We start from the raw sequence: 27,932 nt of genomic DNA on the forward strand, positions 1-27,932 counted from the left end.
ACATGCAAGTTCCATCCTTACTACGCAGTAATAAAACACATTTTCGATTACAGTTCTTTAAACAAACAGTTATGCAAGTTTCATCCTCACTACACAGTAATAAAACGCATTTTCGATTACAGTTCTTTAAACAAACAGTCATGCAAGTCTCATCCTTAATACACAGTTATAAAACACATTATCGCACATCACACATTGTCTGAGGGCTCTTGCCCATTGGCCGACTCTCATATATTGTTCATGTCGAATAGAACTTGCGAGATCGTTCTAGAAGCTTCCACGTTGCTCAGAGCAATGGCGGCTAAATGGGCTTCGTATTGACGCAGGATTCTGAAATTTTAAGCGAGTTATTAACGATTTAAAACGTAAATTATTATTTTGCCTACTCGGACGATTTTGATCATGAATTTGATGAACTCTTTTTAGTCGACTTTTTTTCACAAAGATGAAATTCTTCTTTTGAGCATCTATCATCTAAATTATATTTCACTTTTTTATATAAATATAAACATATTATAAAAAATGCAAAATATAATAGTTTTGAATGTAAATAAAATTGTTATTGACTCTGAACACACGCAATAGTAAAACATATTAAATTCTTAACTACCTTTTAATTTCAAACAACAATTTGTCTTAGTTTAAATATTAATGAATAAATATCTTACCGTCTTCCAGTGTTTGAATAAATCACGATATTCCTCAAAATAAGGGCCGCTGTTAAACGTATGCTCTTCGTCACTGGTCCTTCATTTTCATCCTGTATCAACATATAAAAACTTTATCATATGTATTATAAAAAATATTTTTTGTTACATCGCTAACGTGTTGGAGCTAGCTTACCTTACCTGTTATATTTTAATACTATTATTTATTACAATCATGCAAAGCATTTTATCCATTAGTAAAGGTTTGTAGAAAACCTTGAAATATGTATTTACTTCTTAAGCTATTGCTTTTCGTCAGTGTTAAGGGTGACACCCACAGTTTTTAAATACAATGAAAAATAAAATGGCGATTAAAATAAATTAAACAAATAAAAGGCAACTTAAACAGAGAACATAAACAAACAAAACCATCGCACAAAACAACACACAAGCAACATTTATGTGAAAAGGCTTAAAATTCAATAGTTCATACATTCTATTCATTCTCATATTATGAGTTATTACTGTATAATTAAGAAGATGTCAATGTTCAAAAATATTCCTTTTTAACGGTTTTATTTCCATTTACAGCGATTATACGGTACTTGGAATGTAAATAATAGTGATAGTTTTCAAACATTTTCAAAAACATTATAAATATTTCTAAGTGTACATTGATAAAAAATTTGTAGGAATAAAAAAAATATCACTGTCCACGGTCAGTCTATTACTAACGGACTAGCACAGAGATAAATTAAATGCTCGATTTTCCAGATATTATTATTTAGAGACAAAAATATCCACAACAATAATACAATACAAATTAGACTCTAAGCCAATTCACATAAAGTGTAAAAACGTGTGAATCTCACCCCATTATCCGGCGCACGAGTGTCGGCCGTGTGCTGCACGCACACAAACGTATGTTAGACGCGTTAGTAATGCGTTGGTGTGCGTTCGGTTCAAGTATATGAACTATTTACTATATGATTTTTTTTTATCATTGTCATTTTGATATCCGACTCGAAGGACCAATATTTGAATAAATAATGGAAGACAAAGTTAATTGTTTGCAATACAATCTAATTTAAAATAAAAATCATATTCGAAAGAGCTATTCTATTTTTCATGAATTTGGGGAAACAGACGATGAAAACAAAAGTAATTTGCAACAAAAATTTAACCACTAAAAATGATATATGAAATAAGCAATCGTGCATAAATTATAATGGTGCAAATCAAAATTAAATACAAATGCTTGACAACTAGTGCAGTAACGTCAAATTTACTATAATGAAAGACATCTTACACAAAAAAAAATACTTATATAAGATATATTGTCAGTTATAATATGTATAAATGCGTGTCTGTACGCGTGTCAATATGCTTTTACAATACAATTCGAGTCGTAGATCACTTTGGGCGCCTGTCAAGACAGCGGCTCACCAACGATTTTGGAATCTTCGAATCTTGCCAAAGAAGATTAACTTCTGACACGTGTGCTCGGCATTCACGCTCTTTTTTTATACAGTTTCCGTGTATTTACCGATTTTCAATACATTTCACGTCAAAAAATGCTAACCAAATGGTGTAAAATTGTACTGTATGATTTTATGTCAATAATTATCACCATTAGCTCGCGCGGGTTGAACAGAATGGCCTTGTTTTATTGAGTGGAGCTGTGTCGATGCTTTTAGTGTGTAATGTCTATCATATCAGCGTATCGTCTTTACGATACGTTATAGACTCATACTTTGCGGTTGTTTTTTTTTACATAGTACCCTTTGTATTTATTTGACCGCCTCCTTGGTACAGTGGCTGACGCGTGAGCGAAGAACCGAGGGGTCCTGGGTTCGATTCCCGGTGGAGACGAAGAAAAAAAATGTCTCGGTCTGGCAGGACACAGAGGGCTGATCACCTACTTGTCCCTAAAAAAATCGATCAGTGAAACAGAAGTATAGATAATGCATCTGCCCCTTACCCCACTAGGGGACACGGGACTTCATACTACTACCCTTTGTATTTACCGACATTTTAAAGACATTTCACGTGAAAAAATGCTTATAAAATGGTGTAAAATTGTACTGTATGATTTTATGTCATATTTTTTTTGAAGTGAAAACTTCTTTAGCGGCGTTGGCCACTTTTTCTGTAATGGGTATAAAATCTTAAACTCGCGTCAGGACACGTGACCTGATCGAAAAAGCGTAAGACGGATACCATTCCAAAATATCAAACATGCTCAACGTTAATAATCAAGTTTTCACTTCTGCCGGCACTCCCCCAGTGCAACCCGTCTTTTTTTTTGTATAGTGTCTCACCATCAGCTCGCGCGGGTTGAACAGATCGGCCGCGTGCTTGTTGAGCGCGGCGAGCGCCGCGTTGGGCGGGTACGCGACCGACGCGGGCCGGCTCGGCTCCGGCTCGGCCGCCGCGTGCCGCCGCGAGTTGTAGATCGCTTTTAGCGCCTGTACATACCAGTAAATGAGCATAAATTGTACTATACACTAAAGAAACACACAAAAAATTGTCCTATACGGTGTACAATAAAGAATTTTTCATTAATTCATTCATTCGATAGAATAAAGGCTTTGCAATACATACACATAAACTCTACTGTACTCGAAATAAAATAGCAAATAGAATAAAGAGAACAGACTACAGAGAGAGAAAGTGATGTTAGCGCATGAGCGCTAACCTGGCGTCGCGCTATAAGGGGCATTAAGTACGCTTTCTATCTAGCATAGCTATTAACGAACAACTGTATTAGCTATGTATTAACGCTCTTTCGTGGCATAGCTGTAGGAGCGATTCAACGTCGGGCATTGTACATTTTTTACAAATTTTATTTTACCATCCGACTGTATGTGGATTAAATTACTGCATAATGAACCAAAAAATTATATACAATGTGGAAATTTTCGTGGAAAGAAAATACTTGAAATACTGGAGAAAGCAAATTTTGCTGAAAGCCAGCATAGCATTCCTTTATCTTTTAAAAGAAATATAACTGCATTCAAAATTGTACCTATAAAGTTTCTGACGGACCTCTAATACTGTGCTAACCACAAACACATGTCATTATTTATTACATTCACATTTCATATACAATTTATACAAGTTTATTAGTACTTATATCTATTTCGAACTTACCTGCGGCGTACAATGCTTATCATTCAAATGGTTCAACAGCGCAAAGGTCTTCCTAGGGACCCTATCACAATCGAGCCACATGCACGGCATGTCCCCACCGGAGGCCCCGGAGGCCCCGGAGGCCCCAGAGGCCCCAGCGGCCCCGGGGCAATGGGCACGTGCCGCGTGTGTGAATACGCATGATGCGCTGCCGAATGTTCTGGAATAACACATTTTTCATGTTAATTATAATTTCAGAATTTTTTGAAATTTGAGATATATTATGTACTAGCTTTCCACCCGCGGCTTCGCCCGCGTTTACAAAGAAAAACCTTTTCCCGTAGGATTTCCGGGATAAAACCTATCCTATGTCCTTTCTCGGGTATTAAAATATCTCTATACCAAATTTCATGCAAATTGGTTCAGTAGTTAAGGCGTGATTGAGTAACAGACAGACAGACAGAATTACTTTCGCATTTATAATATTATAGTATGGATTATTCGCTCTTTAACTATTATGAATATACGTTATACTAATACATATAAGTCACCCAACATGGATGCTAAATGAAGGCTATGCTCAACAAAGAAGTAAAAGCCGGAACGACAGGAGAAAAAATCACAAAATTAGTTTAATAAATTTTGACATTAACAATGACAAAAAGCATTGCATTGCATTTTTAAGAAGAGACACGTGGCAATAATCTTAAATTTTTGATAGGAAAATAACTTAAAACATAGGTAAAATAACTTACTTCCCACATCCCTTCCAATGGCATATCCAAGGGGTATCTTCTTGAGTACCAGCAGCCGGCGGTGGCGTTGCTGACGGTACCGGTGGTTTTTGCTAAAATACAAATTAAAATTTATTTTTGGCCTTAAAAAGCAAAAATATCAAGACACTTCTACTTGATAAAAGTATAAGTACTTAACTAAAAAATAATCCACGATTTACACAAGCCAAAATGGATATTGAAGTGAGTTAAAAAAATTAATAACAACGTGTTATCTTATTAAGAAATCTCAATAATTTTTGAGGTATAAGTGTGTTGCTAACACACTTATACGTAGTTTAGCCCCAGGCGATACGTCTGCTCATTTTCTCTCCTATACCATAAACAACAAATATAACAGATATTACTAACTACTATGTAGTACACATATACATAGTACTATTATATAGAACTATAAAATATATTACTTCTGTAACGGGCTGAGCGACAATAGTCTCCTTGTCGCCGATTTTCGTGTTCCCGACCATCACAGGTTGGCGGGTTATCACTTGCCGCATCATAGGCTGGTTTGGTTTCTAAAACCACACAATACAGTAAGTGATATCTTTGATTGACCATTTATTTAAACATTTAAAGTATCTTCTAAAATGCATTATTTTTTCTGCTATTATGAGAAGAATAGATCTAGAATACTACCCAGAATAGATCGAAATTACTGTAATTGTTCATGCAACCGCGCAATACGATGTAGGCCATTTAGTATTGAAAATATAACTCAGCCATCGATTCCTTGAAGGCTAAGGTAAATTAATAACGTTAACCTATCCTAGTTAAAGAATAAGTTACACAATAATTCGATTTTAATTGCAAAGAATCTTCGTTTGGAAAACATCTCTAACAGTTTTGTGTCTAAACACAATTAGAGAGTCATTAATAAAACATTTTTAATTCATGATTTATCCTTTTGTGCGTCTCTTTCTCTCACATCTTATTTCAAAAAGGAAACAATATACCATTATAGAGACTAGTTATTGCAAATAGAAAGTATTTAAGTATGTTAGCAGTTAGACATAGATCTATACTTACAGCAGCGCTTTGCGTCACAACCGTTTTTGTGTCACTTTGTATAGCAGTCGGAGTACTAACTGTCGCTGTAGTAATCTGACTCCTCTGCGGTTGTTGAACAACTCTATGCACATTCTGTTTCAACGGCGCATTCACTATTATCTGCTGGTTATTCGATACCGCGATAATTTGTTGGTTGCCTTGCAACAATTGTTGGTTGCCTTGTATAATCTGTTGGTTGCCTTGCAACAATTGTTGGTTGCCTTGAATAATCTGTTGGTTGCCTTGCAATAATTGTTGGTTGCCAACTATAGGGTTGCCAGTCGAAGTGCTTATTAGAGCGGGCGGTTGTTTTTGGGTAACAACAATCTGTTGTGGTTGTGATTGGTTTATAATCTGTGCTTTGTGAGGTTGCGGCTGTGTTGTTATAATGGGCTGTTGACTCGGCGTTATTTGAGGTGCATTCTGTAAACGTAGTCATATATGTTAAGTAGGTTCTTATATGTATTTGACTTCTTCTATAAAAGCTATCTAAATTGTCACAACAAATATTTCCTAAACATTTAAAGCTATGTAAGTAATACATAAACTATACCACTACCAAAAGACCTGATCACCATATACAAGCATGAGCAGAAAATAAAAAGGGCGAAATATAATATTACATAATAATCTTAAAACAGGCGAATTTGTTACCTGACCATGCACATTGGACCCTAAAGCTAAATCTCTTTATTTTGGTAATAAATAAGCTAATAATAAAAATAAAAAACTAGCTTCTAACAAACGTAAGTTAAATCTCGTTTACATCATTATACAAGAAATCCACATTAAATATCTACATAGTATTTTGCACAGCGGCACAGTAAATTTATAATGACGAATAGAAATGATACAACCAACAGAGATTTTCTGATTAGACCCCTACAAATCTTTACCACGGTTAGGCAGTTCGAATCCCGCCTCACTATCCAATTAATTATAAAATCTGATAAGCTTCTTCATTAGAAATTTAAATTCCCTCTCTATTGGTTGATCCTACAATAAAAAATACAACTACCTATGCACTAAAAAAAGTGCATGACACCTGTGCTAGTGCCGTTTTCAACACGGCACTTTAGCTTCCAATTAGCTTCTTTATCCATTAAAAATCTTACCCCCACTCTCTGTTGGTTGATCACAGATCTATCCATTACCATTTACTTAAATATCCTACAGCCAGAGCCCTACATACACATCTACAACTACCCATGCACTAAAAAAAGTGCAAAAAAGTGCGTGACACCTGTGCAAGTGCCGTTTTCACCACGGCGATCGATTGTGCCGTGCTCACGAGTGTCGGCTGACTGACAATCACACGTTGCGTTGATTGTATCACGCCGGTGTTCTGTATCAAATGTCGTTTGTGAACATCATCGAAGAAATTTGGCTGTGTGTTGAACCAATTTTTTACCTTTATTTCCTTTACAATATGTTTTGCAAAATAGACATGAAGTTATGAAAGTAAGAATTGGATTCTTACAACCGAAATAAAATTGACACTCAAATTTTAACATAGTTGTTGATGGTATAATTATTGATATTTTAATTATATGCTACTCGTTAAGAAATTTAGTTCAGTCTCATTCTAAATAATTAAATATAATTATAATATTTTAATGAATATAATAAAGACAATGTTTCATAAGATTATAAATAATTAATAACTCAGGCCCCGGAATCAAAGACACAATAGAAAATCTATTGTATCGTGGACCGATCAGGCCGTTCGGGGCCATGGGTTAAAAATTTGGTACACATAAAGATATAAACATACTGATTTATAGGACGAAAATACACCACAGATATTATTATTACTAAAATTTATATAACTTAATCTAGCTCCAACATTACAAACAAATTAATTATAACAGAACGGAACCAAAGAAACAGTGAAAAAAATACCTAAATTAATTTCTAAAAACAATACCTGATTGTGTTACTTACATCTCATCATATATTAAAAGCTTAATTATGATAAAATAATATTTATAATACAAAGATATAGACTAAGCCTTAACTACAAAAAAATGTTGCATAAAAATTCAGACTCAATAAAACTAGTGAAATATGTAAAATATCCTGAATGAAATATAAAAATAACATGCGTTTTATATGAGAGTTCATGTGGGTGATATGACATGAAATAGATCTAAAGTGTAACTACCTAACTATGTACTAAATAGATTTATATAAGTTGCCTAAAATAAATGATTACTACCTATATAAGTAAATAAGCCATTACATATGCAAATGATATATTTTTTACTAGTGTCATGTGTGTAAATGCAAAAATATAATACTAAAAAGTTTACTTGTAACAAGATAAAATTATATCCCTTGCTCACTTTATTTTTTATGATCAGAATAGTAAATAATCAGATGGCCTTAGTAATAGCATATAATATAACCTAAATAAAGGTAAGCACCAAAATCTAAATAACTTGTATACCACGTTAATAGAAAGAAGAAGAATAATTTGGCATTGTTTGTATTAAGGGATATTCTTTATCTTACTAGTCTAAGTTAGTCACCATAAAGCGAGATTAATATGCCTATGAGTTTTATTAGAAACATTTGTATTTACATTCAGGAGTCAATAATTCAAGTATACATAATTGATTCCAAATGACGACCAAGCATAATGACACGCCAATTTTTTTTACTCTATGTCATTCTGTACCGAGGATATACAAATATAGAGAAGATCAATAAAGAACGAAAACAATCAATAGTTACTAGTAGATGCTTGAAATTTTGATAGAATAAAAGGCCAAACAGTAAGAAAATTCGTGGAATATGGAACATCACATACGTGGAATATTTCAAACATCTTGCAAGAGTGCATTATAGGAAAGCGAAGGCAAAAGAATTAGTAGGACCATAATCAATTATTAATAACGAAACATGTACACGTCCGCAATATAATTTCAACCCTAAAGCCGTTACTTTAAGAATTAAAATATAAACGAGGAGATCAAACAGCTACAGGATGAGCTAAAAAGAGCCTTAAAATGCCATAAACTTGCCCAAAAGTGAGAAGTGCTATAGAGGTGTTAATAAGGAAGCAAAAACGTGTTCCCAGTATAAGCATCTAGTGCTAAATAACCTGAATTATCTGTTGTTGCGTTATCGCCTCAGTGGCCTGTGCGATGAGATTGTTTAGCGTTGCCTCGTCCAAGCCGCTCGGGTTGTTCACCTTTGCGCAATTAAATTATCTTAAATCTATATTTGGGACTAAATTTTTACCATTAAGCTATTGGTTAGACTGCTACATATTTGTGACTAAATTTTCATTGGAAGCTATTGGTTTTAGTGAGAAACTATAAGAATAACTTACAATTATATTTAAGGTACGTTGTAGTGTAAGTCATGTCATTCAAACGTTGATAAGACTAGTGAAGTGAATAAAACTTTAGCACTTGGTTTATTATTCTATACTAAAATATGATTTCCTATATTATATTATTTTTATGGGAACAGTTATTAATAATATTTATTATAAATTATAAATACTCTATAATACATAAAATAAATCATACTAATTAAAATTACCAATGGAACCTTAATTTTCTAAATCTTGCCTATTTCATCTTATAATAAATCGAGTATATCTATTATGAGATAGAATTATATTATTAAATCAAATATTTTATACTTAAAACAACATAACATACCGTCAATGTAAGAGGACCGCCCCCGGTTGGCCCTTGGACTATAATTATAGTTTTTTGCATCATATTACCGGGTATATTCTGTGTGATGTATCCGATTCCTCCTGAAACAATAACATTTATTCGTTTTAAACAATAATTTACTGTGTACTAGACTTCCAACCGCGACATCGCCCGCGTTTTCTAAGAAAAATCCGCATCGTTTCTGTTCTTATTGTGGGTCTACATTAAATTTGGTATGCAGTTAGCCTACATACCAAATTTCAATTATAAACGGTTCAGTAGTATTTGCGTGAAAGAATAACGAACACCCATTCATCCATTCTCTCAAACTTTCGCATTTATAATATTAGCAGGATTTAATTTATGGAATAAACAACAACAAAAAAACATTTCATTAAATATTTTCGTGGCCCAGCGAAAAAAAAACATCTCAGGATCAATTTTGTTTCCCTACAATATTAGAAATTTAAAATTTTTAAATGTTAGATTTTACCTTGCGAGGTGCTTGGCGTAGCAATAATCTGCATTGGTTGTTGAACGAATTGCGTGGGTTGAGTTGCTACCGTTTTCTCTGTAAAAGCAAAAGATAATGTTTAATAACCTGTTTATTCGAACACATATAAAGAAACACAAATATAATTGATTGTTATATTGTAATTTTTTTGATGTAAATTGAATAAAATGTAGAAGACATAGTTAAAAAATAAATATGTTATTTGTATTCAAATAAGCATCTTAAAGTTCGGTCTTATACAATATACTCGTACTTTACGAAATGGATTATTAATATATTAACGATTATATAGAATACATTTTTACACTTTGCGTACATTGTACACTTCAATATAATATTATCATAATTTTGAAATTTATTATTTTAGTTTAAAGTATCGCATTAATATTTACTTTTATTTTAGCTTACCCTGCAGTATAAGTTGTCCGGACTGCGACGCAATAATGTTTTGCACGTCCATCGGTTGCACTTGTAACATCGGCTGTTGTACTTGTAATGTCGGTTGTTGTACCTACAAGCAAATAATACAATACATAGTATAAAAATGTTGTGTGGTTTTATGAAACCACGGTAAAAGTGAAACTGTTCGAACGGTTCCGAACACTGCTTTGTGTAGCGCATGTCGCGTGACGGTCGGCTGCCGAGTAGGTATACCTACTCGGCAGCCGCGATACACGCGACATGCGCTACACAGACCAAACAGTTTGAGACGATGTAATAAAAAGTTTCACTTTAAAAACACACAGTACAAATAAATAATCACTACATAGTATAAAACAAAGTCGCTTTCTCTGACCCTATGTCCTGTGTCCTATGTCCTATGTCTGTATGTATGCTTAAATCTTTAAAACTACGCAACGGATTTTGATGCGGTTTTTTTAATAGATAGAGTGATTCAAGAGAATGGTTTTAGTATATAATTTATTATGTTTTAGACAAAGCGGGCAAAGCCGCGGGCGGAAAGCCAGTAATTCAATATATTATATTATTAGCAGTAACATGTATAGCAACAAAATTGAAGCAGTTTCTGTTAATTGGCATTGTGTATTTTGATGACACATGTTAAAAAATTCTCGCCAGAGGAATGGTGAAATTTAAAAAATGTTTTCAGCAACATTTGTCATAAACTGTTGCTCAACACTACTATGAATACTTGGGTTTACATAATGATCTTATAATTGTTAAATATATAAAAATCTTGTGTGTCAGTCTTTGTGGTCACAATTTAACAATAATGTTGACTGTTACAGCATCGAAAAATTATTTCAAATGTAAAATACACATACCTGTAAGGTTGGTGCTTGAACTTGCATCGTCGGTTGTTGTACCTGAATGTAAATACATTATTTTAAAATTAACCATACCTTACTCGAAGGTATATAGGATTCTTGAGGGTATCAACTAGTTAATATAGACCAAACCAAGTAGAAAAATAAAAATACCAAAAATTTAAATAAGCATAATAATTTTTTGGGTACATAAACTTCGAAATAAACAAAATATTGAGCAATAAAAATTATAACTGAACAAAAACTACCTGCAATAAAGGTTCTTGTATTATTACCGAAGGGTTATCCCCACCGCCGGAGACTATCATGGGGGGTTGCATCACTTCCTCTTGTTTTGGCGGCAACTGCGTACATACAAACAAACAAAATAATTTATTACATTGATTCGTTACTGGCTGTGATCATGCTTATTTTTCTGATTGAAGTAATAAGATTTTGAAATAATTTTAAACACGCTAGAAATTAAGTCAAATTAGTCATAGATAATAAATATGTAAGTAATAACATTGTTGGATACACAACTCGGGGCGAACCGTAGAGTATTAACGTTTACAAGCTAATCCTTCAATAGTTTTGACTTCAAATTGAAAACATATTTCTTCACATTTTAACACAATATTAATTCAGAATCCAATAAATACTATAAAAGAAGATTATTATGAAAATAAATAAACACCTTAGCAGCCATTGGTCCAGACATAAGTATCCCACGAGGTCGCTACAATATCCAAATGTACAGACATGTATAACATTGTTGTAAAAAGAAAGAAAAATTAAATTATAGGTTATAAAATTCCTGCGTGAAAAATAAAGAGATGCAGTTTCTTTTATGTTTCTAATTTACAAAATTACCACATCGTGTTTATGTGCAAAACATAATTGAATATTTAAAAACATTAAACGCGTCACAAGTGGTGAAAATAAAGGATTATAAACAGTTAAAGAGTTGAAACCTGGATACTAATTATATTTCTACAGATATTTCTATTTTCATAAGTTTTTATTATATAAATAAAATGCATACCAAATCATCTTCATCTTCAAGCGCTGACGCCGCTAACGCCGCGTACAAATTAGCCGCTGTTTTTGACACGCTTTCTTGTGGTGAATTCTAAAAAAAATTAAATTTATAAATAAAGTATTAAGTAACTATATAGCTATATTCTTATGACAATAATAATCAGACAGAACGATGCTTAAGTTTTTAATTATTATATTGTGTTAAAAAAATGAACTATTGAAAAGAATGCACTAGTGACAAGTTATTTCACAATTAACAAATATCAAGTTTCGAACTAGAAAAACGTCCTTAGTCAAACATACAACATCGTAAAACATATCGTAACTATCGATCGGCGTTTACTCCCAAATGTTCGACTCAAAAAAATCTCAAAAAAAAAATTAGTTGTCTGTAAAGTCGGTTTACTGACGATAGTTGAACGTGACAACGTCCGATTGTGCTTCTTTGTCGCTCGTTCCGCGCTCTCGCTCGCACTTCAAGCCTACATGGAACGCCTCAGAGCGAGGTAACGCCGCATGAGTCATGTTTTTTCGTGCGTGCAGCCGGCTTTATCGAATTATAAGACGTTGTCACGTCAAAAATCATAAAAAATTCTTGTAAAAATCCCAAAAAAAATATTCAATTAAAAAATGTACCTCAGATTTTTCCTCAATCTTAACTTTCTTCGCCGGCGGTTCCGTATAAGAATGATCTGTTACCACAGTTTCATTCTCACTCTTAACACTCTGTATGACACTTTGCATTATCTGTGGCACTTGATCATTTTTAATCTGTACCAGTTGCCCTTGGTCATTCTTAAACTGTATCACGCCTTGGTCACTTTTGAGTTGTATTATCTGTCCGGATTCATTTTTAATCTGTATCAATTGTCCTTGATCGTTCTTTATTTGTATGTATGGTGCTGTTTGCATTACTACCGGTTCGGGGTTTATTTGTATGACTGGGTTATTTTCCTGTTTGACTTGCACTATTTGTCCCGTTTCGGTTATTTGAATTGTTGGCGCGTTCATTTGAGATGACATTTGAACCACTTGGACCGGTGGATTTGACTTCTTTTCTAGAAGATCAGCTAGCATTTTGTTTTGAGCCGCTTTCTGAAAAAGTATATATTATTATTACCAGCTTTTAAAAAATATATGGCAAAATATGTTTAGAACAAGTTATTATAATTTATTTGCATAATACATTTAATTATTAGAATAACTTACAATTGTCAATTGAGCTTGTTCGTCGATTTGTATCTGCACTGGCTCTTCTTTAGGAACTGAAAAAAATACAAAGACATAAATATAATTATAATAATTTATTATAATATTATACAAACAAAGAAATTGTATTATAACTCACCGGTGATATCTTCAGTCATATTGACCTATAAAATAAAAGTTAAAATTAAACTCATTCTTATAAAATATACAAATAATAAATAATGTTTAATATTACCTTATCGCCTTGTAAAGCTGGTGTATTACTGGCAACACCGCCCGGGGTTATTGTAGTACATTTAATCAAAGCTTCCGGGTCCACATCCATTGCCTATAAAAAACATTAAAAATTACCAGTTTTTTTTCTATCAGACAATCCAATTAGAACAATAACTATTTAAAAATAACAAATATGTACCTAATTTTGTAATTAAAGTGGATCAATAAAAAAAACAGCTCATCGAATAATAAAATTAACCAAGTCTTAAATTATTTATTCCATTTATATTTTAGAAAATATCGCCCATCAGCGAAAATTATTTGCGACCAATAGGAAATTTTAAATTCAACTCTAATTCTCAGGTAATAAGGTTGAATTTCCCGAAAATACGTCTATCGGTGAAAAATGTGTTTAAAACCAATCAAAATAGCAATTGTAAATTCAACTCTAATACTCAATAAATAAGGTTGTATTTCCCATACCGTATTCTGATTGCCTTGTATAACAACAGACGCGGCAGTCCCGACTCGCTGTTGACTTTGCTGTCTTTGTGCAACCTGCGTATTCGTATAAATATTATAGACAAATGTATTTAAACTGTTAATTAACCAGGTATAGGTCTACCAGAATCTGATGGCATATTTATATTTAAGAAATAAAAGATTTTCATGTGGCAACTTATTTGACAACTATCAAATTGGTTGTCAAATTATTTGTCTTTTTTGCAGTTGATAAATAATTTTTAGGATTTTGTCTAAAAAATCTTCGAAAATGTCGAAAAAGCCGCTGTGATCACAAGCAAGAGGTGTTGTTTATAATGTGTATAGAAAAATATTTGATGAAGAAGGGTCAAACACATCACAATTTTCAATAGAAGATTTTATTGGTAAATTGGACTTACCCGCTTTGATACTTTTAATTAAAAAATATTATATGTAGGTAACTATAATATTGTTTGTTGATTGCAATATAATTTTATGAAAACTTATTACAGGAGTTTCCAATACCGCTATTCGTCAAGTCCAAGCTGTCCAAGTCAATTTTATAATGTGTGTATCTGTTAATACTTACGAAAATAAACATAGTTTTACATATTTTACTTTTATTTTATTTTATAAAAAATTATACGAAAATAAACATAGTTTTACATATTTTACTTTTATTTTATTTTATAAAAAATTATAAGCAGTCTAGTTTTCTATCGATATAACATCGATATTTTCACATGGCATAATGATAATGAACATACAAATATAGGTATGTGTAAATAATAATATGTATTACCTGTGTAAAAGTAATATGTATATTATACATGTAAGTATGTACCTACATAATATTAAGTGGATATCTCATTATTAAGTACAGTATTGTCCACTTATGTAATGTGACTAATGATATTGAGAACAAACTAAAAAATAAGCAGTATCAAGATCGTTCAGTCCATTTTCCCTAGGGTTGCACACTCAAAATTTTGATTTCCCTAATTGCCATCAGATTCTGGTTTACCTATAAAATCCCATGGTCACACTATAAGCACATGCATAAGTTTTTATTGTGGATTTCGATAAGAATTCGAAAAAAAATTATTTGAAAGAAATCAGAAAATAATTCTCATAAGGAGTTATCACAATTGGAAAACTTCAGTGGTTTAGTTTATGAAAAATCCCTGTTCGTATAAAGAGTGTAAATTTTTAGTGTATCACAAATAAATTTTCAAAAGTTTAATATATGCATATAGCAAGCCTAGTTTTACTTTCTTTTAATATATAGTTAGAATTAGAATATAGGAGAAAATTATAACATAAGACCTCATGTAATAAATAAAATGAATACCTTTTCATTACTATCAAACTTGATATGTCTTTATCAAAGCGAGATTCTATTTCGCTTTTTTATTCTCTCAACGCTAAAGCTAGATGTCGTATTTAATATTGCTTACTATTTTGTTTAATTTATTTCCTAGATTTATTACATAATACATGCTTCCAAATAAGCGTCTCAACGCATGCCAATTTCGACTTTAGTTATATCGTTGTTAGTTTTATTTTTACGTGCACTACTTTCGCTTCTACTGTATTTTGTATCACACGTTTCTCATGCATGGGTTATTTTTAATCTGTGATTTTAACTTTACCATCTTGACGAGTCAACTGACTGCTCAAACCTTTTGTGTGAAATAATAATTATTATGTTGTACTGTATTTTTTAACACTATTTAATAACACTATAAATTAAAATTTATCGAAACAATTTTCAGTATCACCTGTAAACAGTATCTCAATAAATTTATAGAAGAATCATTCATCAAATCTTAAAAAATATGAATCCTAGTCATTTTGGATTTTTGAATTTAAATAACATCTTAATTTTTAAAACTAAAACTTAGTTCAAATTAAATTATACATTAAATAAACTAACAAGTGAAAATAATCACCTCCAAATAACACTACTAAGTACAAATAAATAACGTAAAAAGTAACACTGCTATTTATCACTGTTACTTTTCACGTATCACTAAAAAATCACAGCTACGTGTTAGTACTGTTAGTATGCACTTACTTGCGGTTGTATGCCGGGGCTTACTTTATGGGCGAGTAGATGTTTGATCAGAGACGTGTTGGACGGGTTCGATTCCAGCGCTTGTGAGAGATGCGGGTGCGATATCGGTTGAGCCTGTAGGGTGATTTATAAAAAAATCACAGTGAAAGAACAGTTATTTTTGGGAGTGATTTATAGTAACGGAATCACAGTTATATTATGATTATATATAGATACGGATAAATGTTTAACTCGTCTTTTAGTAACATACATTCGATATTATATCTCTCCAAATAACTAAATAACAGAATATTTAGGACGCGTGAATTTTTTACTCATTTACAATATTCGAATTATTAATTATATTAAGTTTATACTTTACAAGATAAAGATAACTTAACTAACCAACAATTACTTACAAATTCATCATGTTTATGGACTTTATTGAGAGAAAAAATAGTTTGAATAATTTTATTATAATCCTTACCGCTGGTTGAACTACAACGGGTTTAACTTCAGGCGTTTTGTTTGTCAGTTGCGCTTTCAGTATTGGCGATGATGGTCCTGTCGAATGACATAAAAAACATATTACAATATATGTATATCATAAAGACATTGTGTAAATCTTTAAAAATAAATAGAGGACAAATAATTATATGTTAGGAATTTGCTTTATGTAACGATGTATTATAATTGAAAAATAAATAATATTAAATAGATCAAGTTACCCGAAATAAAAGTTTCTCCTCGCCCTCTCTCCGCGCCCTCTCTACTCGCCCTCTCTCCTTACCCTCTCTCCGCGCCCTCTCTACTCGCCCTCTCTCCTTACCCTCTCTACTCGCCCTCTCTCCGCGCCCTCTCTACTCGCCCTCTCTCCGCGCCCTCTCTACTCGCCCTCTCTCCTTACCCTCTCTACTCGCCCTCTCTCCGCGCCCTCTCTACTCGCCCTCTCTCCGCGCCCTCTCTACTCGCCCTCTCTCCTTACCCTCTCTACTCGCCCTCTCTCCTTACCCTCTCTACTCGCCCTCTCTCCGCGCCCTCTCTACTCGCCCTCTCTCCTTACCCTCTCTACTCGCCCTCTCTCCGCACCCTCTCTACTCGCCCTCTCTCCGCGCCCTCTCTCCGCGCCCTCTCTACTCGCCCTCTCCTTACCCTCTCTACTCGCCCTCTCTCCGCGCCCTCTCTACTCGCCCTCTCTCCGCGCCCTCTCGACTCGCCCTCTCTCCGCGCCCTCTCTACTCGCCCTCTCTCCGCGCCCTCTCTACTCGCCCTCTCTCCTTACCCTCTCTACTCGCCCTCTCTCCGCGCCCTCTCTACTCGCCCTCTCTCCTTACCCTCTCTACTCGCCCTCTCTCCGCACCCTCTCTACTCGCCCTCTCTCCGCGCCCTCTCTCCGCGCCCTCTCTACTCGCCCTCTCCTTACCCTCTCTACTCGCCCTCTCTCCGCGCCCTCTCTACTCGCCCTCTCTCCGCGCCCTCTCTCCGCGCCCTCTCTACTCGCCCTCTCTCCGCGCCCTCTCTCCGCGCCCTCTCGACTCGCCCTCTCTCCGCGCCCTCTCTACTCGCCCTCTCTCCGCGCCCTCTCTACTCGCCCTCTCTACTCGCCCTCTCTCCGCGCCCTCTCTACTCGCCCTCTCTCCGCGCCCTCTCTACTCGCCCTCTCTCCTTACCCTCTCTACTCGCCCTCTCTCCGCACCCTCTCTACTCGCCCTCTCTCCGCGCCCTCTCTCCGCGCCCTCTCTACTCGCCCTCTCCTTACCCTCTCTACTCGCCCTCTCTCCGCGCCCTCTCTACTCGCCCTCTCTCCGCGCCCTCTCTCCGCGCCCTCTCTCCGCGCCCTCTCTACTCGCCCTCTCTCCGCGCCCTCTCTCCGCGCCCTCTCGACTCGCCCTCTCTCCGCGCCCTCTCTACTCGCCCTCTCTCCGCGCCCTCTCTACTCGCCCTCTCTACTCGCCCTCTCTCCGCGCCCTCTCTACTCGCCCTCTCTCCGCGCCCTCTCTACTCGCCCTCTCTCCGCGCCCTCTCTCCTCGCCCTCTCTCCTCGCCCTTTCCCTCTCTCCTCGCCTCTCCCTCTCTCACCTCTCACTCACTCTCACTCCACTCACCGGGCGGCGGGTTGACCTTCACCGCACTAGGCTTGGCCCGTATGCCCACGTACATCTGCTGCATCTCTCCGTTCGCAGCTGCCACTGTGTTGGGGCCCACCGTGCCGCCGAACACTGTTCTGTAATAAAGATATTCCAAATTTAGTGACAAATATGTCAAAAAGTGCTTTAGCAAAGTTATTGATCACTAATAGAATTGCGAATTTTTCTGTTTTTTTTTTTTTTGTCTTTCTATCACGTTGCAACGCGAACGGTCTGTTTTTTGCGATATGTTTTTTGTGTCTGGATTAAGAAGCTAGATCGTATGTAATAGGCTACTTATCGAAACATGTCATTCTGATGGGAAAATTAAATATCATGCGCAGTATCACTCCGAAATTCATAAATTCCGAATGTAGACCGCGCTATATCAATTACATGAATAATTGCTCATCTTCCACCATTGGAAACAGTTTTTTTTTTAACTTAGTAGATAATAGATATTAAGTGCTATATCATAAAATATTCATGCTATTAAAAATGTACATAAACAGAATTGATTAAATTCACATGTTACAATATAATTATTAACTCTCACCTCACAAGCCGCGGAAAGTGCGCAGGCGCAATAATCCCCTTACGCCCCATTTTCGTGCAACTCGTCATATAATGGCGGTACAGTTCAGCGGCGTCCAACGTAGTGTTATCGTTAGGTGGTAACGGCTCGTACGCTGAACGAAGCCATGCTTGCGCGAAGTGCTCGTTTTCCTTGTGAATAAGATTAATTTTAAAGCAAAACTGAACAATAATCACAAATTAATTGTAGGTGAATATTTTTTTTTTTACGATTATATATAATTACAAATTAATAAATTCATCTGTAACAATGCGTATTATGTAATTTATGGGACAGTAAGTTCTATACTAATATTATAAAGCTGAAGAGTTTGTTTGTTTGAACGCGCTAATCTCAGCAACTACTGGGCCGATTTGAAAAATTATTTCGGTGTTAGATAGATTCATCTAAGAAAGGATTTTGATCAATTCTACCCCCCAGGGGATATAATAGGGGTTGAAAAATTTAACCATTTTACAAAATTTATCTTTTCCACACAGGCGAAGCAACAGCTAATAAAATAAATATATACATATATGTATAACGCAGATTTGGCATGCAGGTAGAGGACGTAGGCATCCGCTAACAAAGGATTTTGATCAATTCTACCCCCAAGGGGATAAAAGCACGCAGGCGAAGCTGCGGGCAACAGCTAATCTATATATATATTATATATAAATGAAACCCGTTTCACGTTGTCACGGCATCACGTGTGTACGGCTGAACCGATTTCGATAATTCTTTTTTTATTATATTCCTTGAAGTACGAGGATGGTTCTTATGTAGAGAAAACGTAAATATGTACCACGGGCGAAGCCGGGGCGGACCGCTAGTATAATGAATATATCTCACTTGTACAGTCCGCTGGTGCAAGTGCGACACTTGTATGGATGACAGCGGCGGTGCGGGCGAAGCGCTCGCGGCGCTCGAGTGCCCGTGCGCGTGCGCAGGGGAAGGTGATTCTTGCGATTTTACCGGCGTTTGGGGCTGAAAGATCAAAGAAAATATAGAAAAAAAATTGGTTGTTTGTAAAGTAGGTTTACGATCGAGATGTTTACGTGATAACGTCTTATTGGTGGCAGCGCTCGAGATGAGACGGGAGATCGGTCCGTCTCTCTCTCGTTATACCTGCGATCGCACTCGTGAGGTTTTGGTGTGAAACAAGTTTCTGAACATGTCACCCGACTAAAACGATTTTAAAAACGTTATCACGTTAAAAAATCTAAAAATATTTTTAATAAATAATTCGTAAACTATTTCTTGTATTTATATGTGGAAACACTTTCTGTTGTATATTGCACACTTTGGTTTAGAAAGAGAGACAGATATACATACATAATTACATAGAACGAGATATAAATACCACTACTATATTATGTTATTGAAGATGAATAATGAAACTTTATTTCAATGTTCATAGGTTTCGCATATTTTATGATGTCATGAATCTTTTTAATTCCTACTAAAAAATTTTACTGAAAAAAACTTGTGGCAAAAACTGTTAAACACGGAAATAAACTTAGAAAACATACCTGTGGTTGTGGTTGTGGTCTCTCCGGCTCCCGTTCAACGACTGCCGGACCGCTGACTGTTTCAACTACCCTCATTAATATACACGCACGAGGTCCGTAACTTTGTGCCTGTCGAAAAACATTATCGATAAGGGTATGTACTTGGATTTAATTGGCATTAGTGTTGACTGTTCATACAAAATATTTAAAAATTAATTTAAATAAATAAAACTTACTCACAACCTAATTTTCAAACCCTTGAAAAATTCTATTAATTTCAGAAAATCACACAACAACATGACAATAAAAAATCATTATTTCAATTATGTCTATTATTACAAAAATTAGGATACATTTATTTTTTCTTGTTTCTAGCAACTTAAACTTTGTCCTCGAAGGACCAATCACATATACATCATGTTAGAGTCTATTAAACAACAAATTAAACTAGCCTCAAAGGACATACACACCTCAACAGTAACAAGCGACACGAGCGTGTGCACGAGGCCAGTGACTCGCGCCACCGACTCGCTCGCGGCCTCTCCCAGCGATGTAAGTGCGTATATACACTCTAGCGTGCACACTAGCGCCATTATATCGCGTAGCGTTAGGAGGGAGCATACGTCGCTGTATACCTACGGAAATAAAGTTTTTTTTTTCATATATTGTACACTATAAGGTACGTATTGTATGCTGGTAGCCTATTATTACATCATTTATTATATTTCACAGTTAAAAATCTAGGCATTTTAGTCGAGCTTTATATAAAAGGTTTGGTTCAATGAAGAGTCAATGTGTGGCGAATAGTTTTAAACATATGTATTTAGAAGATAAACTTAATTGTGCTTAAAAAATCGGTATTATTCCACAAGCTTTAATGCTTCAACATAACATCTTAAATAAGGCTTAAAACAATAATTTAAAAAAAATACGCATAGAAAACAGAAGTGACTTAGTTTATTTATGTTATTGCCTTTATTGACTACGGGCAAATTAAATACAACTACGCCAATCAACAAGTAGTAAATTAACTAATCCTGCACTACAACTATTGCTGCTATCCTTATCTTACTACTCACCTTAGCCTCCAAAGATTTCAACAGTGCATCTTCATTGGATTCATTCTGCGCCAACTTATTCAACAACTCAAGAGCTGACAGTATTCTGGCACGGTCAGACGAAGACAGGGATGTTTGTATTGTTGATAGTATGTGTCGCGATATCAGACAGGTTGCTGGGTCCTGGAGGAACAAATGGCCTTGTTATTTTTTAATTTCTTTGTTACAGGGAAATCCATACTAATATTATAAATGCGAAAGTAACTCTGTCTGTCTGTCTGTTACTCAATCACGCCTTAACTACTGAACCAATTTGCATGAAATTTGGTATAGTGATATTTTGATACCCGAGAAAGGACATAGGCTACTTTTTACCCCGGGACATAGGATAGGTTTTATCCCGGAAATCCCACGGGAACGGGTACTATGCGGGTTTTTCTTTGACTGCGCGGGAGAAGCCGCGGGTGGAAAGCTAGTGTTAAATAAAAAGTGGAATAATGCAAACAGGAGAGGGTGGCATCATGATTAATAAAGGGTCTATATCAATTAAGATCAACATTTTACTTTTACTACGTAATTAAAACAAATCTAACTTGGAGATGGACTCACCTATTCTCTGCTACCTAAATTTACTGATGATTTTGTAATTAAATTTACTATATAGGAGAATATGAATTTCATTGCGACATATTTTTTATTAAAACTTTGAAATAACACAAATATTATCAAACACGAATCAAAGGAATTTACTGAAGAACTGTAAAATAATTTCACCCTAGAAGAATTACATAGTCCTTAGATGAAAACTGTTCATTATAATTCACATAGGCAAGAAGAATTATTGATAGAACGAGCATAAGAAATAGTTAAATTTCATAGTAAATAAAAGCTTTAATAAATAAAGCTTTATAGTAAATAAATTCTTGTTGTATATAAATTTAAAACATTGCTTACCTTTATAATTAATTCAGCCGAAATATTCCCCAACGTATCTAAACCACTCTGACGCAGTGTACCAACCCAACAATTAGCACAGAGCAATAAAAACCTGTAATACATTGAACACTACTTAAAATACGATTAAGAAACATAATATGGCATATTTACCTTTTTTTTCGTAGAATCATATCCGTATATCTTTAACTATCACAACTAAAATTATAAAAAATGTAAAGGTGCGTAAGTATGTTTGTATATGTATACTGTATACATATGATTATATGTATTTCTATTCAGTGTTTTTACCAATTTTTTTAAACAAAAGGAATTTTTAGTTAAAACCTACATTCTTAAAAATAAAAACTACTAAAAGAATGTAGATTATAATAATAATATGATGGAGTTCAACATCCAAATAAACCAACAAAGTTATTCTCTCAAAACATATTCAAAATCTCACCGAATAAGCGTAGTATTCTTAGCCAAATACTGCAAATTCTCTTCATGGAAGGACAGTGATCGTACAATAGACGCAATTTGCACGACCCTCTGTGTGTACACACAGCTCGCACCCCCAGGCAACTCCGGGGCGAACAGCTGGTCTTCCTCCGAGGGTTCCGTCACCCAGTCTTCTACTTCCTGTTGGTGAAGCTGCTTTTGGCGTTTGCGTGTGGGAATTAGTGAAAAATAATAAAAACAGAACGAAAGAATCAAAAAATTTAATAAAAGAAACAAAAAATAAATGTGTGAGAGAATTAGAACAAAAAAAATGTATGCGTGTACTAGAGTACACACGTAAGAAGTGAAACTTCTTTATGACCTTAAAAATGTCACGAGTATGGCGTAACGCAAAAATGTCACGCGTACGGCGTAACGCAAAAATGTCACGCGTACGGCGTAACGCAAAAATGTCACGCGTACGGCGTAACGCAAAAATGTTACACTAAATTTTTGTCCAACCCCGATAAAGAAGTTTCACTTCAATAACAGAATACAAAAGACATTAAAAATGATAAAAAACTCAAAAAAACATAATAAAAAATGTAAACTAAACTTGAAAAGGTTATGTACATTGTTACAATTGCAACATTAATAATTATAATTGTAACAGCACATTCAGTTTATCGCCACGGAAAAGGGTAACTTTAAATTATTCATCTATTATAATAGGTAAATCAAGTGAATATAGAAAATTTTAATTCACATTTGGGACAATTATTCTTAAACTAGCAGTCCGCCCCGGCTTCGCCCGTACATATTTCGCAATAAAAGGTAGCCTATGTTCTTTCTAAGGGTCTAAAGGTTATCTGTGCCAAATTTCATCAAAATCGCTCCAGTAGTTTATGCGTGAAAACCATACATACATACATACAAACAAACCTTTCCTCTTTATAATATTAAGTATAGATGTTTTATCTATCTACCTAATAAAATATCACTCACATCATCCACCACCTTATCCAGTATATCACCATCATCGCCCCCATTCAGCAGGCAATCAGTCAACGCATTATGTGCGGCTAAAGCTTGAACCATCAACTCTGGTTGTTCAATCCCGGGTTGCATAAACTTAGTCTCATCGGCTAATTCCTTAGCCCCGCCACCCCCCGCTCTCATCTGCCAGAACTCGTGCGGGTAGCGGCCACGTGCTTCGTAGTACGAGCGGCCGATTGTATCGCGGAGACTTGCTGTAAGTAATTATTTGTTTAATTATGAACATTTAAATATTGTTAAAAGTTTAAAATGTGCTTGTGTTGTTGATATATCTAGTGAAATCTATATAATATATAAAATCTATATATATAAAACTCAAAGGTGACTGATATAGTGATCTATCAACACACAGCCCAAACCACCGGACGTATCGGGCTGAAATTTGGCATGCAGGTAGATGTTAGGACGTAGGCATCCGCTAAGAAAGGATTTCCCGAAATTCTTACGGGAACGGGGGATGCACGTACAAAGTCGTGGGCGGAAGCTAGTTTTTTAATAAATTTATAAAAACCAATGTATACTGTAATAGTTCAAATAGTGCCTAGGACATTGCATCAAGATGAATAAAAATATGGGAAATTACTACCCCTAAATAAAAGAAAATTGCTACCCTCTTTGTCATAAAAAAATCATTCCGACTACAAAATTTTATCACATCTTTTCAGATACATAAAAAAATACTTACAATGATTATAAACACCAGCATGAGCCAACAAAAAGTCCAATATATGTGACGTTGTGCTCAACGGCAGCCTGTTAGAATGATCGGCAGCTAACACAGTACACACATTCACCGCAAAGTCTTGCTCATTGGGCATAGGAGATAGTAAAGATAGCGTCAGTCTTTCAGATGGACCGGCAAACCGAGGCGTACTTGTTTTCAACTGTTCTCCGGATGCTAAAAGTAGATTTAAAAAAAAATATATTATTAGACAAAATCATAGTAGTTTAGCGGGAAAGTATCCTCATTATTAATAATTTAATATTCACACCAAAGAAATTTTTAGTACTAGAAGTTAAAAATGAACACATTCTTACATTAATACACTGCTTTAAACGACAATGCTTGCAGTGTTGTCTTTTTACAATACTTCATTAAATGTTCTTAATAAAACTAGTACTAATAATACCTGATATATAAGTGCCGCTGCCAAAGGATATCCTCGGCATGCCCCCTCCCCTTCCTCTCCTGGGGTCCTCGTCCATGTCATTATCATCATCTCTTCCTGGTGGACCTTTGGCTCTTTCATATCTAAAAAATATTGTTATTTTTTATATTTCATGTATAGATTCCAAAAGTATGTAAATTAAGTCAGTTTTATATATGCTCAATAAGTGTGCAAATATACCACCTACTTTTTCAATTTGCTAACAAGACTGTTTTAGATATATCAAAATGTTATCCATAATAATCGACTATTGATATAAAGCGCTCGCTCAAACATATAAAAAATGTTTAAAAACTAATAGTCAAAAATTTTCCAAATACACACGAATAAATTTGACCAGTCATACATAATCTCATTACACTATTTGACTGACCGGTTGGCTTGGTTGGTAGTGGCCCTGCCTTCCAAGCCAGAGGTCGTGAGTTTGATTCCCACCCGGGGCAAATATTTGTGTGATAAACATAGATGTTTGCTCTGTGTGTTCTGTGTGTGCCTGGGTGTTAATTATCTATATAAGTAAAGTATTTATTTAAAAATTATATATGTATGTTTATCAGCCATCTGGTTTCCATAACACAAGAGAAAGCTTAGTATGGGATCAGATTGTGCCATATGTGAAAATTGTCCTGATATACAGTAGCACCTCTATAAGTCGAATATCAAGGGAGACGCCAAAAAATTCGAGATAAAGAGTTTTCAACATATGGAGGATTTCGACTTAGGCGGATTTTGATTCGACATAAAGAGTTTGAGGTTTATTCTTATAAATTTTGAGTTACAGAGGTAAAATAAATTAAAATTCAACTTGCAGAGGTCACAAACATGTTTTTATTTATTATAAATCAACATTATTTCAAATCATTTTAAAATAAAAAATATGGCATTAAAAAAGTCAGTATTTTTTTTTTGCTTTAGATAATTTGGTTGTTCTCTAGTATTTTATAATCTATAAAGAGCAGAAAATTCTTCTTTTTCAAAGATACTGGTTTGCTTTATAAAATTTCGTAAGGTATTCAATGCGGTTCTTGCCTCTTTGATGGAAACCCATGGAGCGCATGTACTATTCGCGTCTTCTATGTCATCTTAATCATTAGTATCGGTTTTCTGAGCTACTGAATCGATAATTTCGTCATCAGATACTTAACGCAAACACGTGTTTCGTGAGTCATAAATTAATTATCGTATACTCCTAAAATGTTTTCTAAGAAAAATAGTATACTTGCACTGTCGGCAAATTCTTAAAGTCGGTATTTTATTTTTGTTCGAACAATAGAGGTAATAAATTCCAAATCATCAAGTTATAAAGGTTGTAAAATAAAACGTTGCTATGTTCGAGATACAGAGGTCAAATTTGATTTTTCGAGTTATAGAGTGAAAATATGTACCAAAATGGCTTGGAGGGACTCGGTGATTATTTCGACTAACAGAGGGACAAAATTTCAAGTAATAGAGGTTTTTGGGTTTGAAGGGAAGGGAACAAGACATTTTTTCGAGATTTGGAGGTTTTTGACTTATCGAGGTTCGACTTAACGAGGTGCTACTGTATTTATATTTATTTATATACTATTACAAAAAATACTCACTTCTCTAAGTACATGCCATATATTCGACGTAACAGTGTGGATCCATTCACACAAGGATACGGCAATTTGAGTGGTCTTAAAAATGCTTCCCATGTGTCCGTTTGGTTTACCTAAAAACCAATTAGATTGTACTGTACTTGTAATAATGTACTTTAAAACTATATATAAAAATGTACCATAGCAATTTATTTTTGTATAGGCAACTTTTTTTATATCGGAATAGAATAAAAACCATGCATGTTGAATTCTTACTTTACTGAGGCCCCCCCTCTGCTGAACTAATGAATATAAAAGATATAAATCTATATCCACGCCATTTACTACTGGTATTTTATACGGTATGCTGAAAGAAAACAATAAAATATGATATGGTATAACCACAAGTACTAATCATATCTATTTTTGTTTTACCAACGTCACCCACTTTTTACTTTCATTGAACTGTTTCAATTCTTTCAGAAATGTATCTTTATCCTTTACATAGTCTCTTGATTTCGTGTTTATTTGTGATTTTGCCATTTTTGTGCTTAAATCTATGAGCGGCATCAGACGCTAACTTTTAACACCTATTTAAAAGGATAATACTTTGCAAAAATGAGGAATTTGTGTTGTGAGGATCTAAAATAGATCCTCCTTAATGCATATTAACCAATAAATGATCGAAGCAAACTATTTTTTCAGAAAAAAAGCACAATTTTAAAAATACATAGCTCACACGATACACCGTTTAAGACTCGGTTTTGACATTTGAATTTGACTTGTTTGACAGTGACACATTATTTGGACACATTCGAGATGCATTCAGGAAAAAGTTTTTGTACATATTTTATTTATGCATATTAAACTCGCTGTGCGATACTTGCGGCGATACTGGAGGAACGTGATTTGTTTTCATTCCTTATGTTTAATTAAATTTACCGGATTTATTTTCACGATATTTGTCTATAATATGATAATCTGTTTTTTGTCCGTACCTACCACAGTACCTACGCCATGCAAATATTCGTAAAAAAATATGTAGATATCAATCTTGATATCATTAGATATAATACTTGTGGGTACACACTACACAGTGCCAATGTGAGTTTTGGCCGCGTTACATGATACATCAGTTTTTCAATTATGGAAGCAAACTAGAACTTCTAGCTCTAGGCATGGACGTATAAAAAAAGACGGACGGTATATCGCCTAAACATTGAGTGAAGCCTAGTAATGGCGGCGAAACATCCATGTGTGTGTGCCATGTTGCCATGGCAACAGCTGTCCTGTTGACAATGGCGGCTGTATTTTTTTCTATAAATTTTGCCGTAATAATTTTGTCATTAAAACATAAAAGAAATAACTTGCTTCCCTGTGGAATGTAATCCCTTGTGTTTTGTTATTTAAAATTGTACTGT

At 34.8% G+C, this 27,932-nt stretch overlaps 1 protein-coding gene across 10 annotated transcripts; it reads right to left on the reverse strand.

Annotated features, from left to right (window-relative positions):
- Positions 1-27,266, reverse strand: Bap170 (Brahma associated protein 170kD). 10 transcript variants are annotated; one of them, XM_089711120.1, is made up of 37 exons: positions 26,960-27,266; positions 26,788-26,878; positions 26,536-26,645; positions 24,914-25,035; positions 24,469-24,681; positions 23,733-23,977; positions 22,750-22,940; positions 22,305-22,398; positions 21,372-21,533; positions 20,763-20,927; positions 20,314-20,421; positions 19,634-19,768; positions 18,764-18,933; positions 18,187-18,305; positions 16,569-16,645; positions 16,103-16,216; positions 14,026-14,100; positions 13,562-13,654; positions 13,466-13,490; positions 13,327-13,382; positions 12,754-13,212; positions 12,122-12,208; positions 11,346-11,441; positions 11,095-11,136; positions 10,217-10,319; positions 9,788-9,865; positions 9,295-9,395; positions 8,727-8,816; positions 6,864-6,965; positions 5,600-6,043; positions 4,981-5,088; positions 4,535-4,626; positions 3,801-3,999; positions 2,969-3,115; positions 1,520-1,552; positions 669-760; positions 1-330 (listed from the first exon to the last, which is right to left on the reverse strand). In XM_089711120.1, the coding sequence occupies exons 1-37, from the start codon at positions 27,079-27,081 to the stop codon at positions 228-230; spliced, it is 4,863 nt and encodes a 1,620-aa protein (XP_089567246.1). In that variant the 5' UTR covers positions 27,082-27,266; the 3' UTR covers positions 1-227. The 10 variants fall into 10 exon arrangements, with proteins under 10 accessions (XP_089567246.1, XP_089567247.1, XP_089567242.1 ...); XM_089711121.1 differs by having other exon boundaries at positions 22,750-22,943; XM_089711116.1 differs by lacking the exons at positions 1,520-1,552; positions 8,727-8,816 and having other exon boundaries at positions 22,750-22,928.
- Between the last annotated feature and the right edge of the window lie 666 nt (positions 27,267-27,932).

The sequence above is a fragment of the Colias philodice genome, chromosome 26 (assembly GCF_061535455.1).
Source record: "Colias philodice isolate Cphi_HAF_F1 chromosome 26, ilColPhil1 Martin Lab GWU primary, whole genome shotgun sequence".
In the NCBI taxonomy this organism is placed as follows: Eukaryota; Metazoa; Arthropoda; class Insecta; order Lepidoptera; family Pieridae; genus Colias; species Colias philodice.

What these genes read in the sequence shown, in the direction of transcription:
- Bap170 (XM_089711121.1), bottom strand. Translation starts at nt 27,081, where the DNA reads ATGCCGCTCATAGATTTAAGCACAAAAATGGCAAAATCACAAATAAAC. An exon ending in TACAAGAACCTTTATTGCAG is followed by an intron (nt 11,137 to 11,345) that starts GTAGTTTTTGTT and finishes ATTTACATTCAG; the next exon opens with GTACAACAACCGACGATGCA. An exon ending in CGCAACAACAGATAATTCAG is followed by an intron (nt 6,966 to 8,726) that starts GTTATTTAGCAC and finishes CATTTGATACAG; the next exon opens with AACACCGGCGTGATACAATC.